Raw genomic sequence first — 17,768 nt, forward strand, 5'->3', positions numbered from 1 at the left:
GAAATGCTTTAAATAAACACATCAATTAAATTGATTAGATGTTATGTAAATCGTGATGATTTGACATGTCTGTGCTTCCTACACATTAATCGCCATTAGAAAGGGTACATGTTGTTTGGACATAATTTGATATAAGAAACAAACATGTTCACATAAAAGTAGGTAAATAGCAAAGTAAGATGTCTGTCTTTTCTTATATCTAATGTGCAGATCTTCATCAGATCTCATCCACAGACTGCAATGTAATTTTAGGTAGAATCTAATTTTCCAATTTAATCTTGATTGATCTGAGAACTTAATTAATCATATCAAAAGAAAGGTCTGATTCAAAAGATTAATATTAGCTCACATTCAGAAGAATATAAAACAGCATGAACCTAATCAGATTAACATAAAACACATTTTTACAGTGTTTTAAAGCACCTCTGAAATAATAGTTGAGACCCGTTTTTAAAAGACTGTAGGACCAGGAATGCACGGAGTGTTCTGGCAAACATCACTGTCAACCCATTTGGTGAAATGCGGATCTAATGTTAAGAGGGGGTCTGAGAATCTCCCAGTTCGTTTGCGACCTCCAATATATCTCAGAGCATAGCAGATTCCTTAGGTGATAAGATGCAGTTTGTTTTAAGTTGATGGCTTCTGAAAGGCTCCACCAGTTTGTGGGTGAGGAGTGTTCAGGAAGAGCTAATCCTCTGGTCGTCTGTTTAAAACCCAACTATGAAATTTGATAAATAAAATTCCTAAAGCAGTTTTTGGTGTGTCATTTCTTGCTGGACACTTCGTCCTACCAAAATTCATTACAAGAGCGTCTTTCATTTGGTGTGAACCTGCGTCCTGATCCAATCTGAAATGATATCCTGAAAAGAAACAAAAGCCTTTTTCAGCATATTCCCACAGGTTGCTGGTGTATTTTCATTTGAAATTTTGATGCTGTTCAATAGATAATGCGTTTTTTTTTGTTTTGTTTTGTTTTGAGTGAAAAATATTTCTGGTGGTCACTCATTGGTTGTCTGGAGTCACATCAGATCTCTTGGTGGTCCAAGAATGTCCAGCTTGCATTCATTACCTGAAATTTTGCTGACTTGTGTTTAACAAATAATACCTGGAGTTCTTTTCTGTTAGCTTAAATGATCAAATCCAAAAGAGGACATGTTGCAAGAGCAAACAGCCATGGGTCTTTATGGAACCGCCCGCGTCCTTTTTTTTAATGGTAGGAAAGCTGTGAAGATAAACTTTACTTCCAATCTTGCCTTTTGGCTACCAGGGTTGTAATATAATTGAAATACTCATTGTCAAACACAATCAAATTATTAATACAAAATGTATTTCACATAATTAATTAATAAATTTAATTAATTAACAAGATAAGTCTTTTGAGAACCAATTCTCATTTACAATGATGGTCTGGGCCATAGGCAACAATAAAACTTGTGCTTGATCTTACAAAATGCAGTGAGTCAAATTACAAAATATTAAATACAATTTACACTGTATTATAAAATTATAAAAACATCATTAAAGCACCAGTTCCAAACATTATGGAGCAGTTAATAATAGGAGCAGTGATCACAGACATCCATCCATCCATTTTCTACCACTTTTCCACGATCGCAGTTTTTTACAATTTGTTTGTAAAAGAACAAAAATAGAATGAATGAGCCAAGTTTTAGATTCTGTTGTAAATGGTTCCTGTCATTAGAAGCTGCAAATTGGAATGTGAAATGGCCAAAGGCTGTGCAGGCTTTTGAGATAACTAAGTTAATGTGGTTAGTGGAGCGTAACTTGGGATCACTGTTATGTATAATGAGTAAAGAGCGGAGGTAAGCAGGGGTTTTGCCGATTAAGGTTTTATAAATAAACTGATACCAATAAATCAGCCTCTAGGAGTGAAGTGATGGCCAGTTGACACGAGAATACAAATCACAGTGATGCATGCTGAAGGGAGCGCGAGTAACAAAGCAGATGACAGCGTGGTAGATAACGTCCAGCTGAATGAGGAGACTCTTAGCAGCAGTTCTATGGATAATATCACCAAATTTAATAAAGTGACAATTGATATTGTATACACTGTGTATGTGTACACTGTGTATGTGTAACTGTGTGTGTAATGAAGTGTGTGTAATGAAGTCAGAACAGTGTTTAAGGATGGACTAGAGGTGCACAGAATGATATCATCCACATACATCTGTATAAAAATGATGATGATAGGTTCATGTTCGGCTCATTAGCTTTGTGTAGACCTCCATCAGACTGATCTTCCTAAAGGAGGAAGGGCAGAGAAGCTGTATGCATTTTTAACATCTGCATAAAAAAGTCAAACATCTTATTTTCTCCGGTGGAGCAGCTGACAAATTGTTGGAATTTTTGTAATATTTTAGAGAGAGAGAGACAATGAAGCCTCCAGATATCGCAATGACTGCGTTAGGATATGTGTTTGTAACCTAGCGACGACAGAGCATATAACATCACAGGCTGTGTCTGCAGGAGTATTAATCCCAATTTCCACCGGGTCCATGTGTGCTGCATTGGGGCTGCAGAGCAGTTTCATTCCAACCTTTGCAGCAGGTCAATTCACACCAGGAGCGTGTCAGATGTGGAGCACCCATGAGTGCAGTCTGCATTGCTGGATCCGTGAAATCACAAAATCGCAGGATAAACGTCTTGTCGTCCATGATGAAAAAACAACAACAAAAAAACAATGAGGCTCCATGACAGGTTAATGACGTAATGTTTACATAATTCAGCCAATGCAAAAAGGGCAAAAAGGGCTTTTATTTTGAAAAATTACCTGAAGCTTTTACACTGCTCCCGTGTCTGATTTCCTGGACGCGTGATCCTTCAAAAACAGACTCTGTGAGTAAGTGACACGCACTGCGGTACACACGGTGTCAACCAAACAATTGACTAAAATGGCTGCGAATAGCTGCAGAGGCCGCGGCCCAGCTGGAATGTGGCACTCATGCAGTAAAAAATGGCCTTTAGGTATGATATAAACTGCTACCAGAATAACACAGGTAAACTCTATGGGTAAATAATATGAACAAAAACCAACAGTTTGATGTTGCTCGTGCAGATCTTGACCTTTACAGTGACCAGGATGTCCAGGGTGGCACCAACGATGCTTAAAAAACCACGGCATTTCCGCCTCCCTTTAGCTTTCTATTGATTTTCTTATCATGGTCTGCTGGCATAGTATTAAAGCAGTGTACAGACACATTAGAGTTCGAAATGTGTTTATGCAGCATGTCGTACAGTAATACTGCATTCACTGTATTCTTTTTAAATCCATTTTGTAAGGTAGCAATCTCACGTTTCCCATCAGAATGGTTGGAAAAGATTATTTGAATTTCCACTGTTTTTCTCTCTGCCTTGCTCCTACTTTTCACTGCTTTTTCAACTCATTTGGGATTTGGTGTGTCATTTTACTGATTATCTTGATTTTGGAGAGCTTCATCAGTTCATCCCACTGGTAAACAACTCATCCATCTTCACACACACATACACACACATCTGACGCTTGCTGCTTTATCAGGGATTTCCTTAAAGCTAGTTGGTACTTTCAAATAAAAACCCCTCTTAGCTGGCAGCTTCAACAAAAACGAGCAGCATTTCTGTTCTAAGCTTTTGATGTTAAAACTCCTCGCCTTATTCCAACACCCTGCCAAGGAGCAACAGTCTCATCCTATGGAAAAATTTCTCCAAGTCACGAACACAAATGAGTATTGGAACATCAAACATATGAATTCCTGCTTAGTTAAATAGCTGTTAATGCTGCATTATTGTACCTTACAACCTCATGCTTTATATGTTACACTCACTGATGATGACCTTGAGATGCTTCTTCTCGTGAAGCAGCAACATACCCAGAGCTAAAGGAATATGATCCATCATGGCCCAACAGAAAAGAATCCAGGACGGAATATAGATTTTAGCATTAATTTCTACATATTTTATTTGCTTTAACATTTTAGGAAATCTGTCTGTTTTTTCCACACATTCCCCATCGTCAAGGTAAAGAGATAAAAGACCATTTATTTAGGCTCTTAGGCAGTCTCTGCTAGCTAAGCCTCTTTTGACTTGAGAGTCACATGAGAAATATTAATGCTACATGAGTTGTCAGGATCACATGACAGTTATGCATGAATTATGTGAATTAGTTTGAAACCACCTCTGCAGAGATGTCAAGACTGTGCTGTGAGCTGCTGATAAGCTTCTTTTGTAGGGTTTTAAGAGCATCTATTGTAGCAATATCTTGTTAAAAAAAAAAAAACAAAGCAACACAAAAACCTGTGAAACAACAAAACAGTTGAGCGTCCAGGAAACCTGAGCAGAACCATTGGTCCCTATGGGGATAACCACATAGTTGTGAATAAAACTGAATACCATAATCTCTGTGATTTTTTCCGTTACTCTATGATAATATCGAACTATTTTATTAGAAGAAGAGTGATGTGCAGTAACTTTCCCAATTTTTTTCTGAAGTTCTAAAGAAACATTTTAAAAAAATTAAAAAGACAAATGAATTTTAATTTAAAATAAGATATTTATAAAACCAAGAACAAAAGTGCTGGAGTGATGTGTTTCTGTGTATGGAGCTAGTTTATGGAACAATATAGATAAAGCGACTAAAGAAGCTAAATCAGATGTTGTGTTTAAATATTATTAAAGACACTATGATACAAAAATATGATGAAAAAGGTTCATTTGTTTGCTCCGTGATGATGTGAACATAGTAAATGAAGTGTAATAAATTAAGTTTTTGTGGAAAATAGGTGGCATGTTGTCCTGCAGCTGTGTTATGTTAAATTGTGTTATATGCTTGGTTTAGTTAATTATTAGTGTGAGAAGGGCAGAGTGTGTATGATGTTTCTGCTCCTATCCATTCAAGTGTTTAAGATTTAAGATTTAAGATTTAATTTAAGATTTGTATTGTTTCATTTAGTAAAGAATCAAATAAAATTTTTATAAATTAAATAAAAGAACATAATTATGTGACATGATCAAATGTAAAGTATTCATGTGAGGAAATTCACCAACAAATTCCCCAAAATGCCCAAAGTTAAAGCTGTTTCACAAGATCTAAATGGACTCAAACGCCTCCAAGCTGGTGTGTGGTGCTGACAAACAACCAAGAGTGGCAGCAGATGCTGAAAGCAAAGGGTCACATACCTTAGTAACTCTCCGATATGTAAAGTATTGTTTTCCTCAGTATTAAAAAATACATTTTTTTGCCCCATTTGAGTTAATAGAGTTGTTTTTATTTATATTAAGGATGTGTGAAAATTGGACATTTTAGGTCATTAAATAAAAAATATAGAAAAATTCTCAGTGTTCAGAAGCTACAGTTCCTCCATTATAAACTCCCAGTCACCTTTAGGCATTTAATGAGATTCATACAGTCTTAAACTAAGACACTTTAATACAAGCAAGTAACTCAGATTGAGACAGAAAAAGACAAGTGTCATCAGTTTTTGGCTAACAGTTCATGTCAGAAACATGCTGACATATATGGTGCAGTGAAGTGTGAATGTGATTCCCTAAATAGTCAGTCCAAATGTAATTTGTCTTGCTTTTGCTGATCTCAGTGTTTCAGTGTTAACTTTGCTACAGAAAGAGCTTCCTTTATTTGTTCCAGCATTCTGCCAGAAATAGTAACATTACATTTTCCTACTTACTCTGCAGCAAACCAAAAAGCTTGCACATGAACAAAGTCTCTTAATGACAGGAAAGGGGCATCTAGATGCAAAGAAATTTAAAGATAAAAAAGACGTATTTCTAAACTGTAAAATTAAATATATGGTATAAAGAAGGCCATAATAAGATGCTACATACTTTTTCTAAATTTAAAATTAGATTACAATAAAATGACAGTGCAAGTGCAAGATGAATATGCTTCACAGAACTGAGAGTTGGAACAGAAATTAGTTTCTCTGGCATGTTTTCGCAGATATGAAATAGATGCTATTTCTCTGTGCTTTGTTTTGACTCTGTGGAAAAGTAAGCAAACATGTCACATGCAAACTGACAGGAACCACTAGACGTTTAAAATCAGCACACTGACAGGAAACCAGTGCTAAAATCTAGGTATTGGAATGACCTTTTTCTGGTTTTAGTGAAGACTTAGTCAATAGTGACTGTCTTTTAGACTTCTTAGAGAGACCTGTAAAAAATTGCTTAAAATCCCAATAAGATATGAATCCCTTTAAGACTTGGGATATTTATAAAGTTATAGTAGGATGAATTTATAACATCCAAATCTTTACACGGATGCATGATTAAAAACACTGCCATATTTTCATATACAGTAATATATATATATATATATATATATATATATATTCTAGTCTATATAGCTGTATCATTTTTTTTTCCTATATACACTATAGTCATTTACCAAGAGTTGGTGGGGACTTGTCCATTCAACTAGGCGGTTGGTTATGCCCTGTGGGTGAAATCAACTTCAGACCCATATTGCCTAGAATCTATCTTTCCAGCGAAGTGATAGAGTGGTCACTAAGGTCCATTTAATTTAAATAGGTCTCCACTGTAGTGGATGCCATGCATAAGAAGGTTCAAAGCTCTGAAAAAAAATATTTATGACTTGGTTGGCAGTAAATGACTAAAATCGGAGCCCTTTTCATCTTTCTGTGAGAAGAAACCCAACAGGTTAAGTTGTATTTAATGAGAGAAAATATTGGCAGATCTAATCATTCTTAAACAACACTGTATTGGACTGTAGCCAGAAGGTGATATTGTTCTATACCTCTGTCATTATGGCAAAAAATAGTTTGTTTACAGCTTCCTGAAAAATCTGTTTTGGTTGGATTTGTACAATGTTAATAGCACTTTCTAATCCTTATTCACTACCTCACATGTTTCAGATGTTTCCATTACTTCCATTTGCCTAACTGATCAAATTAATAAATTATAATCAGGCTGGTTTTATACCAAACTGACAAGCTGACACAATTGTGTATTGAGTTGGAAACTGTGTGGACAGCAGCAGAATTATAATCATTGGTTTATTCTAGTGTTAAATACTAGTTAAAAATAAAAATATAGCTATGTTAGCACTTATACTATATGTCACTATAGTATTAATCCAGACTCTTAGATAACTGTTTTTACATATTTCAAGTGCTTTTCTTACATTTTCAACTAACTATGCCGTAATTGAAAGGGTATATTATTTTTCTTATATTTTTTAACTTACATATTTGTGTAAATAATAAGAAACTGACTGACTAAAATTATAGTTAATGCCAAAAACAACTTCTTGTAGCACAGATACAAGACTGGACTGAAGCCAAATATTAGCAGATTTTTTTTTTTTTTTTTGTTCAGGATTAATTTCCATAGAGACATGCTGCTATGGCTAAAAGTACATCATCATGCAGCTCCCAGACCACATCAATATAAAAAATGGACACGGAACCAATTAATGAATTACCACATTTATTGTAATAAATTAAACTAATAAAGGAATAAATGCAAATTATAGAGTGCCTGTAAGTAGCTTCAGTGATGTTTATATGAATGCAAGTCTGAGAAAAGTGTGAAATTCTGTAAGCAAAAACAAGTAAAAGAAATAAATAAATAATAGAAAATGAATGTGAATGCCAGCAGAGACAAGTACATGGGAGTGAGAAAAGACAAACAAAACTGTGTTAATATTTAACTCATAAAAAAGAGTTAAATATTGTAGGTGTTGCAGAATCATTCGGGTTCAGAAATAGTCATGAGGATTTTATAGTGTGGCAAGGTCTTAAAGTAGAAAGGAGACAGCAAGGGTGGTCATATCTCCTGGCTCATATTATAATTAGGTCCATCTCCAGGAAAATAGTTGAGTGTCATGCCTCTATTATAAGCAGCTGCAGTTGTAATATCAGCACATTTTGCCAGGCAATGGAAACAGATGGTGGTGGTGTTATGTAAGGAGAGTAATGAAGGATGGATGAGGCAGGGCTCTCTTTCACTCTGTATTGTTTATGAGTCATTACTTTTACTCTCCCACAAAATGTCATGTTCATTTGTTACTTTTTTTTGTAATGTGGATATGTACAAAAATATTTATCCTCCTAATGTTGAATCCATGAGATCTATTTTTTCTGGTTTTTTTATTGTGTGTACAAGCATGAAAAAAGATCTGTTCAATGTAGTCAAACTAAATCTTTTAAAACAAAAGAATACCAGAGCTCATTGCTACTCTGTGCCCTGCTTACCTGTAGAAAAAAAACAACAACATAGATTCTATAAAATATTAATTTAACAAATGCTCACATGGTCTCTTTCAGACAAAAGGCCCAAATTAGTTACCTTCATAATTAATAGCAGAATTGTTCGAGCATTTGCACTTCTTGCTACATTATTTGTGCTATGGATGAAAATAACTGTTACATAGTCTGGACAGTTTGGGCTGCACATGCAAGAAAAAGATGTTGTACAGTCAGGAAAATAACGCGAATCTCATTTTGCAAGTGAAAGGAACAAAAAACTTAAACCCAAAGCTTACCGATGAACAGAAAACCACAAGCTGTAACAAAATTCCAACTAAAGGCAGCTGAAGAGTCCAGGAAAACAACATCCAAATCCGGAATTAAAAATAATAAAACAGGAAAACAGGTGAAGTGTTGACAAAAGGAAAAACAAGGAGCAGAATGGGTGAACAGAGAAGGTACAATGACAAACTAACAAAGCGAGAGGGAGGGACACGACCATATATACACACATACGGGGGCTGACACGGCACAGGTGGAAACAATGAAGATGGGGACGCAAGCTGGGGCATTAACAACTGAGAAACAGATAAAGGCTAACTAAACATGGAAGCAGGAGCTTTAAAAAATAATAACAAACACAACACCAAAATAAAGACTTAACAAACAGAACCAGAAAATCTACTAACATACTGTTAAGAAATTCTGTGATATTAGTATGTCATCTCGTCTTCATGACAGACCTTAAACTAAAGGTGGTTCGTCTTTTTCATGTTGTATAAGCTTAATGAAAGCTCCCAATCAACCATGAATTTATTCTCATCATAAGAACATGACTAAATGTTTTTGGGAAGAAAATTGTAATATATCAGACTGTGCATGAAAATAATATTAAAAGTGTTTGTTTTCAATTTTTAGGGAGAAGTAGATTCTTCCGCTTCCGCCAGGCTGCTTTGAGCCTAATGAATACCAACAAGCAATCTCTTCCGCAAGAGGACCCAGATGCTGTGATGGTGGACTCTCCCAAAGAGGATGAGGACTCGGTGCCCCTGGAGAGCTTCCCATCACCCACCAAGAGTATTTGCAGTCCCGCTGAGGCCAATGATACACGTGCCCTCATAGGCTCAAGTCACCACTCTTCCAAGGCCAGCATCGGCCCTGAACCCCTTGACCATTCATCCCTTAAGCTCCCTTGGGAGAAGCTGTACCAGACAGATATACACCAGTCCTCTACCTCTCTGTCAAACACCTTCCCCAGAGGCAGCACCAGCAGCATGAGGAGAGCCTCGTCCATCCATGAAATTGAGGGCTATAGCTCTAATTCCAAAAGCATATTCAGGGATCGTCATACAAGTGAAGGTATGCACTATAGCAATGCTCCATGTGGAAAGATAAATTTAGCTAATTAGAAAATTGACCTGCAGACATTTGAGTAGAGAAGTTAATAGATTATTAAAACTATGCATGACAATAAATCAGTAAATGTCTAACATAGTTCTACCAAACACGAAGTCTGTTTTATAAAAAAAAAGAACTCTGATTATATTTAGCCCTTTTAGAACATGAACCTATTTCTAACTTGCTGTTAGTATCTTCTAAATAATTTTATGGTTTTAGCCTCAGTTGCTATTTTCTGCTCTTCTGCAGTACAACTCAGCATATGCTTATTTTGTAAATGATGGTCTACTTTAGAAATTAGATGATTAAGCACTGAAGTGCGTATAGTGCCCCCATATTCCCTGTCAAGGCTACTCCTTGTCCACAAACCATTGCTTGATAACACTAGGGGCTGTTTCTTTCTTTTCTGCACAGTCAATGAAAATTTATAAACCAATGTTTGGTGTGAATGATTGACAACTGGATAAATATAATCCACTATTAAGCTAAAACCTTTCCAGATTATATTTAAAATGACTTCAGATAAACACATTCGAAATTCAGATATGTTGAAAACTTGTGGGACTCACTAGATGCAATGATACCAGTACCATTCAGCAGTATGTTAAATCTAGAAGCATTTCTATATTGGCCAAGATGACAGGCTTTGTCTAAATGAACCAGGGTAATAAGTAATGATAAGACAAAGCTGACCACTATATAGTATATCTTAATATAAAATAATAGACAGGTTTAGTCTTCTGTCTTTTATCTAACTCTTTCATAACATACTTATAAATGTTCATACATGTATAAACATTTTTCTTCTGTGTGTCCATTATGCACTGATTGCTGCCTTTAGACAATGGTAGCCATGTCAGAGGTAATCTTGAATTTCTGCCTACGATGCTATTGCTCTGTGCTGCTCTGAAGCATGACTTTCAAACAATGCAATGAGCTTTAATGCTCCTCAGAGATTCACTTATATTGGATAGCTTGAGTGAGCTTATTACACTTAAGTGAGCAGGCCAATCTCATTCCCAGGGCATCAAATACTGCAGTTTTGTTGAAGCCTGTGTAATCTAAATGCAAGGGGTGTTGATTAGCAACAGAATCTGGCACAGAGAGTTGTCTCAAGAAAATGTTAGGTTTTGAGACATTGATTTAGTCATTTTAGAGTATTAACTTAAAAAATACAACAGCAAAGGGTGGCTGTGGGGTGGAGGTCATGATCAAAACCAGCTGGTTATTTTTAGATAGTAAAATATTTGGTTGAGTTTGGGCAGAACAGTGTTCTGCTTAGTTGTAGGAACATATAGCAAACTACTGGGTGCTTGTTTAGACAGGGATGACACAAGGGACAAAACTTTGGTATACTGTATGATGCCACTAAAGTGAAATTGGGCTGTTAGAAGAAAAAAAATTGCATAGTTTGATCATTGTCATCATTTTATCACAGGGTCATATCAGGATCATATGTACATCATATTTGTTGTCATAATGGAAAAATTGCTGTTAAATTAACTTGCATGATTGTTTTCTTGTAGCATTTGACACCAAAATAGCTCTTGTCAACTGCCTATTGAAACCCTGAACAACTTAGCTGACTGTATGGTTGCCTTGCATGAAAGATATGCCTCCTCCTCCCATCCACCATCCTGTTTTAACATATTACACTTGTGTTGATGCATGTGTCACTAGTGTAAACAGAATAGCAAGTAAAAATGGAAATTGAGCATGGTTTAGATAAATGACAACTTCCTCTAAGGATGTAATTTTAGCAGTTTGCAATCAAAGACTGTTACCTACAGCACAAGTCAGCAAAGCTGTAGTTTTTATTTGCTGAAAAAAAGCTGTCCTGTAAACGTCCTGTAGTTCCAGCACTATCCACCGATGCCAGACCACATTAGTCAGTGGTTCCATGTTAGTATGAAAATCTGCTACTATTGCATGCTATAAATAAATCTACAGCACAGAGATCTCTATGTCTTACTGTTATGTCACTTTAATGACCAAATGATGGAGATAAGGTTTAAAATCGCCATTTTCTTTAATCTGAGTTAAGTCCATGCTTGCAAAACTGAAAGTGACTCTTCATTATGTTATGAAAACATTAACATATGGCAACAGATTAAGTTTTTCTCAACAAAGATTTATTTATTTATTAGCAAACATTGCCATGCTGTTCTGATATTGCTCCTTAGATTGATTATGTTAATTAAGATAAGTTGAGCAGGGTACTAACATCAGTGCTATTTGTTCTGGACCACCAGGCCCTTTTAACCATGTGAAGTCAAGTCTGCTTGGCTCTACCTCTGATTCAAACATCAACAAGTATAGTACCATCAACAAGATCCCTCTGATTGCACTCAACTTCTCAGACAGGACCGATAACAAGACTCATTCTCCCCCAACATCTGAGAAAACCATCATAGCACCAAAGGTCAAAGACAGAACTCACAATGTCACAGAAAAGGTTACACAGGTGAGTCACAAAGTTCATCTTTGTTTGATATTATAGTATATTATGGGCTATACTGTGGCAAAGTGCCAATTTCCTCAGCCACCTTTAACTCAACTGGAGACTGATTACTAATAATCCTTGGTTCTGTATTTCAAAGAGCACAAATTGGCAGTGTTTGTATGGGGAAAGCTGGCAAAGGGATCATGCTTTTATCACTGCATCAATCTCAATAATATATCCAGGAGTATCTGCATGTGTTTGTTAGTGTGTTCATTGCTCCTTTCTACAGCCATTCACCCACTGTACTTTATATTTGGCTGGTGTGTTTTTTGGATAGTTAAAAAAAAACACAGCCAAATTATTATTTATTTTGGAAAACCAGTTCTCCTTAGTGGTTTCTGTTACACTTCAACAGCTATTGATTGCCTGTATAGAAGGCATATGAGAAAAAATGGGCAACTTGCAGCACTGCTTCCCACCACCATGAGTAAATTCTCAAACTGCAGAAAACACAACAGTTTGAAAATTTACTCCGAAAGTAATGCCTGATTTAACTGAAATTGATCGACTCAATAGCTTGTCATCAAGTTCCACACAAGCCTGTTAATAACCCATTAATTTGGGCCAGGTTAGTTGAAGCAGGGAAATAGAAACCTGCATGAGACTGAAGATTGATAGTCTACAGTCTGTGTTTTACATGTTAAAGAATATCTGTTAATTCAAGCTGCAGAAAATAACTTCTGCTACATCCTTCCCAATAAAGGGTTGTGGGGATGGTGTCATAAACTGATAGATGTTCTATATTTCTCCATTCAACTGTTTTTTGTACCTGTTTATGTTTTTTTTTGTACGTAAACTACATTTTCTGCAACTACATTGCTTCTCCTGTTAGGGTAAAGGCTTCATAATAGTGCTAGCTTCATGGATGTGAACGATGATAGCAGCCTAGTATGTACTGGCCCATATGAAAGAAATGAATGTGCTGTGATAACACTTGATTCTAAAGCTTGACAATGTGGACGATTATGTCAATGTGTAAAAAGTATGATATAAACTATAAATAAATCAAGACACTGGACTACAGAAGTCAAGGTGCTAGCCATCCAGGCAATGTGAGCAGCAGCCCAAGCAAAGGGAAGAACAGAAATCTTATTTTTATGCTTCATTGAAGATACAGCAGCTTTCTCATTCATAAATGAAGAAGTGTCTTCTTGATTAAATGCTCTCCCATCCTTCAGACTTTGGTTTGAAGTTTGGAGACGCAGCTGACATATGAACGCTGCATCTACTTCCTGACTGTTGGCATGGCAAAATCTATAATTCATGCATTGAAGATGGGGAATGTGCTGAAAAGAAAAGAAAAACCCATTGCCCTCATCCTCACTCCTATACTTTTTTTTCTGCACTGAGAGAGTCCTGTCTTTGTCTGCCACAGGTTATTAAAGGTCCCATATTATGCAAAATTCACTTTTTAATGGTTTTGGAACAGTCATACTGGTCCCCCCGCATGTGTAGGAGACCCGTAAGCAAGGCCGGCTTTACGCAGGGGCAAGAGGGGGCAGTGCCCCCTCAAACAAACATTCTGCCCCCTCAATCAAATGCGCCGAAATGGGCAAATCTCTCCAAACGCTCTCTCCCCTCTGTACTGAACTCTGTGTGTCGGAGCTTCACAGGATCCATTGTACTGTCTTCAACAAGTCCTTCCCACCACCACAGAAAACAACCAATCAGTGTTTAGTATGCAAATGAGTTGACATACAGCCTGATCTTGCGGTGTCATATTTCTCCCCCTCGTAGAGAGAGCGGCTGCTGAGCTCCAGCGGTAAAACTTATAGAGTAAAGCTCTGTTAAATGTGTTGTAGCGATACTGAATAAATACTTATAAGAACAGATGTATTTATTGCATCTATTCTGTCAACTGGGGTTTGTTTCTGTTCTATTTAAACGTGTCTACGCCTGTTAGTAGGAGCAGTGATCAATCACGCACGGGCCATAGATGTGACTGCCTCCTCGGGAGGGAAAACGAGCTGCGCATATGAGACCCCTCAAGCTCCGCCCAGCCTTTAGTTCAGCATGCTAGTTTGAAGAAAAAAATAACAGAAAGTTTCACTCTACATTCCCGCTGCTTTCAGCAGTTCAGCTCAGAGCTTCATGTATGCCTCAGCTTAAACAGACGACAATGTGCATTTCCGATCTTGGAGAGTTGTAGTTAGAAAAAAAAAAAACTCCGGCCACAAAACCCACGTTGGAAAAAAAGGGTAATAAAATAAAATAAAAATATAGATAAAAATAAAGATATCTAATGTTCTGCTCTGTTTTGGTTGTTTGATGGGTTTGTTCGTTTGGGATACCTCTTTTATACTGTAGGTTATTTACATTTGTATACATATATGAGGTTATTGTAACAAAGTTATTTTAGATGCATTAATGGCTGTACGGTAAGAAAATTGTTATGTTGTTGGTTCTTAAAATTTTGATGAAGGATCATTTAGTTTTTACTCATTTTCATTTATTATTATCATTATTTCCCCCTGAAGGTTCACTGCCTTATTTTGGTAGGGGGTTTAATTTTTTGCTCTGTTATTGTTGTGTTTGATAGTTATGATTCTTTAATCATTATGGTCTATATACAGACAGAAACAAACACACAGATAGTTGAGTTTATTGTTATTAGTTTCAAATTTATTCAAAATGCTTAGACATCTAATGGCTGTCCAATAGGGCAATTGTTATTTTGTTGGTTGTTAAAGCTTTGATAATGGATCATTCTTTTCTTTTTTCTTACTTCATTTTGTTATTGATATTTTCTGTTCCCCCCCTGAGGGATTGCCACCTTATTGTGGTCAGGGGGTTTGCGTGCCTCAGTGACTCTAAGAGCTATACCAGCAGGAGCTTTGGTTTCAGGTGGGACACCCAAGCTGGACAGGTCTTAGAGTAGAGGCCTGACAAAGTGCAATCCATTTCTTTGAAGTTGGACTCCACTAACAGCACAGTTCCGTTAAAGAAACACTTAAAAAACAACAACAAGAAAATGCTGAAGTATGTACTCATAATGCCCCCTTCAAATTTATGCCTGCCCCCTCATGTATGCATTCCTAGAACCGGCCCTGCCCGTAAGTGTGAAACTCTTTCAGGCGCTCTCTCTCCCCCCTGCTCCACCTCTAGGGAAGTAAGCGCTGAAATGAGCTTGTTTGAAAGCGTGTACGTTATGACGTCATAAGGGACAATAACCACTCCCCACAGAGCGATGGACCCGTCTACCGGCTCTCAAAGCCCGCCCTCTAAAAATCACCTAGCGCCCAGTGTTTTTCCCTCTTCGGCAACCCTCGTTAGCGGACATGGCTAAGCGACAGAAGCACTGTTCTGTTTGTGGCTGCATAAATGAACACGAAAACGTTTTTTTACTTCCATCCACTGAACCCACGAGGACTGAGTGGATTAATTTTATTTTTGGAGGAAATGTACCCGGAAAACTTCCAAAGGTTTTGCATGTCTGTGGCCAGCATTTCAAAGAGGACTGTTTCCACAACATGGGGGCATGGAAAGCAGGCTTCGCCAACCGTTTGAAGCTGAAGCCAGGTTCAATACCAACTGTCCGTGACACAGCTGGAGAGGTAAGAGCTGGCAGTTATTTTATCGTTTCGGCCTTATTAGTCTGATAGCTTGAAAATATATTAACCTGTCAATCACCTCATGACGGGCGATGCGATGGGCGGAGCCAACAGCTGAGCTGCTCCACCAGGGTTCCGCCCACCATAAACGGCACATTTCTGAAGCTGCTAAAAAGAGGGAGGTGAAGAGAAGCCGCTGCACTCAAACTGAGGGTCGATTTGTCCATACCATGGCGGAAATATTTCATTTAGATATTAATGAATGGTCTCAGATTGGGAATAAAGTGTATAATATGGGACCTTTAAGCCAAAAAGAGGGGAAGGTTTGGCCTTCTTGAGCACACTGAATAATTTATCATCCAGGCAGAGCTTATTCACCTGGAGAAATCCAAATATTTGTTTGCTCACCAAAAGAAGCATGAATTTCTGCATTATCATCAGCCCACTAAAGTTATTTTTTGTTTTTTTCTTTTTCTATTCCAGCAGTGCAGTGTGCCTTTTGCAACTGTAGAACAAATCAGTGGCAGTCGCATTAACCTCAGTGCTGGGACATAAGCACTTCACATGTTATACTTGAATGGCTGCCATCACCTAACACAGTTTGACTGCAGGGGACACTTTGGGTGTCATTTGTCATGTCAATTCTTCAAGTATGCAAGCTATCTGAATCACCTTATATCTGAGTTACCTTGTTTGAAACCTGCCTCTGACCAAATTCTCAGACAGCCAATCATTAAATGGATTGTTTTAACACTACCAAAAAAGGCACTGTTGGCACTGATCAAAACAGATGACAAAAATCAAATCTTTATTATTAATCCAAAACAGGTGGTTGACCCCAGAGTAAATTTAGTTATATGTGATCAAAGTGGACTACTGTAATTCTGTGTTTTACTTACTTACTTATTTATTTATTTTCCAGGTCCTGTCACTTGGAGCTGATGTGCTGCCAGAGTACAAACTCCAGACACCCCGCATTGACAAGTTCACCATCCTCCACTACAGCCCTTTTAAAGCTGTCTGGGACTGGCTGATTCTGCTACTAGTTATCTACACCGCTATCCTCACTCCTTACTCTGCTGCTTTTCTTTTGAATGACCAAGAGGAGCAGAGGAGGCGAGAATGTGGATACTCCTGCAGCCCTCTTAATGTAGTGGATTTAATGGTGGATATTATGTTCATTATTGACATCCTCATAAACTTCAGAACCACCTATGTGAACCAGAATGAGGAAGTGGTCAGCCATCCAGGCAAAATAGCAATCCATTACTTCAAAGGCTGGTTCCTCATTGACATGGTGGCAGCAATCCCGTTTGACCTTCTTATCTTTGGCTCAGGATCTGATGAGGTAGGATGTTCTTAATGCATATACTGTATGTTTTTTTTAACCTTTTTCTTTCTTCTTTTCTCCCTCTGCGGCTTTACTGTGCATTACCTTCGGCATACTTGCACTCTTAACCGGACTTGCACCCTAGGGCCCTTACTTAGAGCCTGAATTTTTATGTCAGCTCTGAAAGGACTACTTTTTTTCTTTCTTTCTCTCTTTCCTTCTTTTTTTTTTTTTTTTTTTTTTTTGAATGGTCCTCATTCTAGAATCCATTTCCACGGATTAATGGCTTACCAAATGGCAATCAATGATGCATTTGGTGAGAAGCAAACCAACATGTGCGCAGCTTACATGCAGATGTGAGATGGCCATTGGTAGGCTGGCTGCCAGGCCTGCTGGCTTGTTTGTGTGTTAGGATATATCCCCTAAGGCTCTGGGTCTACTTCAGGGCTTTATCGTGCTTTGTAGGCACTCCATTACACCAGAAAAGCTCCTGATTATGGACCATAATCATCTTTTCCATCCCTGTTGCTGCTGTCACTGCTGAGTCACTTCACTGAATCACAACAAATCAAAAAGAGAATGAACATCTGTTTTTTTTTCTCTCTCTCTGAAAAAGGTGACAAATTCACAAAGTAATTTAATTTTGTCTTTTGTTTTCCACATCTTTAAATAGGTTACCATATGTTGCAAAGACATGTTGATCAGTAACTTCTATTTATAGCTTCTTAACTTGGTATTTAGATCTTTCATACATATCATGCAAAGTC

General features: G+C 37.4%; 1 protein-coding gene across 1 annotated transcript in view; it reads left to right on the forward strand.

Annotated features, from left to right (window-relative positions):
- Nucleotides 1-17,768, forward strand: part of LOC121650646 (potassium voltage-gated channel subfamily H member 7-like) — a 65,183-nt gene that overhangs the window by 23,527 nt on the left and 23,888 nt on the right. The window contains exons 4-7 of the mRNA XM_042002235.1: nt 9,138-9,578; nt 10,459-10,479; nt 11,870-12,081; nt 16,594-17,019. Of these exons, the coding sequence (XP_041858169.1) occupies nt 9,138-9,578; nt 10,459-10,479; nt 11,870-12,081; nt 16,594-17,019 (1,100 nt within the window). The remainder of the gene's footprint in view (nt 1-9,137; nt 9,579-10,458; nt 10,480-11,869; nt 12,082-16,593; nt 17,020-17,768) is intronic.

This window comes from Melanotaenia boesemani, chromosome 12 (assembly GCF_017639745.1).
Source record: "Melanotaenia boesemani isolate fMelBoe1 chromosome 12, fMelBoe1.pri, whole genome shotgun sequence".
Taxonomy (NCBI): Eukaryota; Metazoa; Chordata; class Actinopteri; order Atheriniformes; family Melanotaeniidae; genus Melanotaenia; species Melanotaenia boesemani.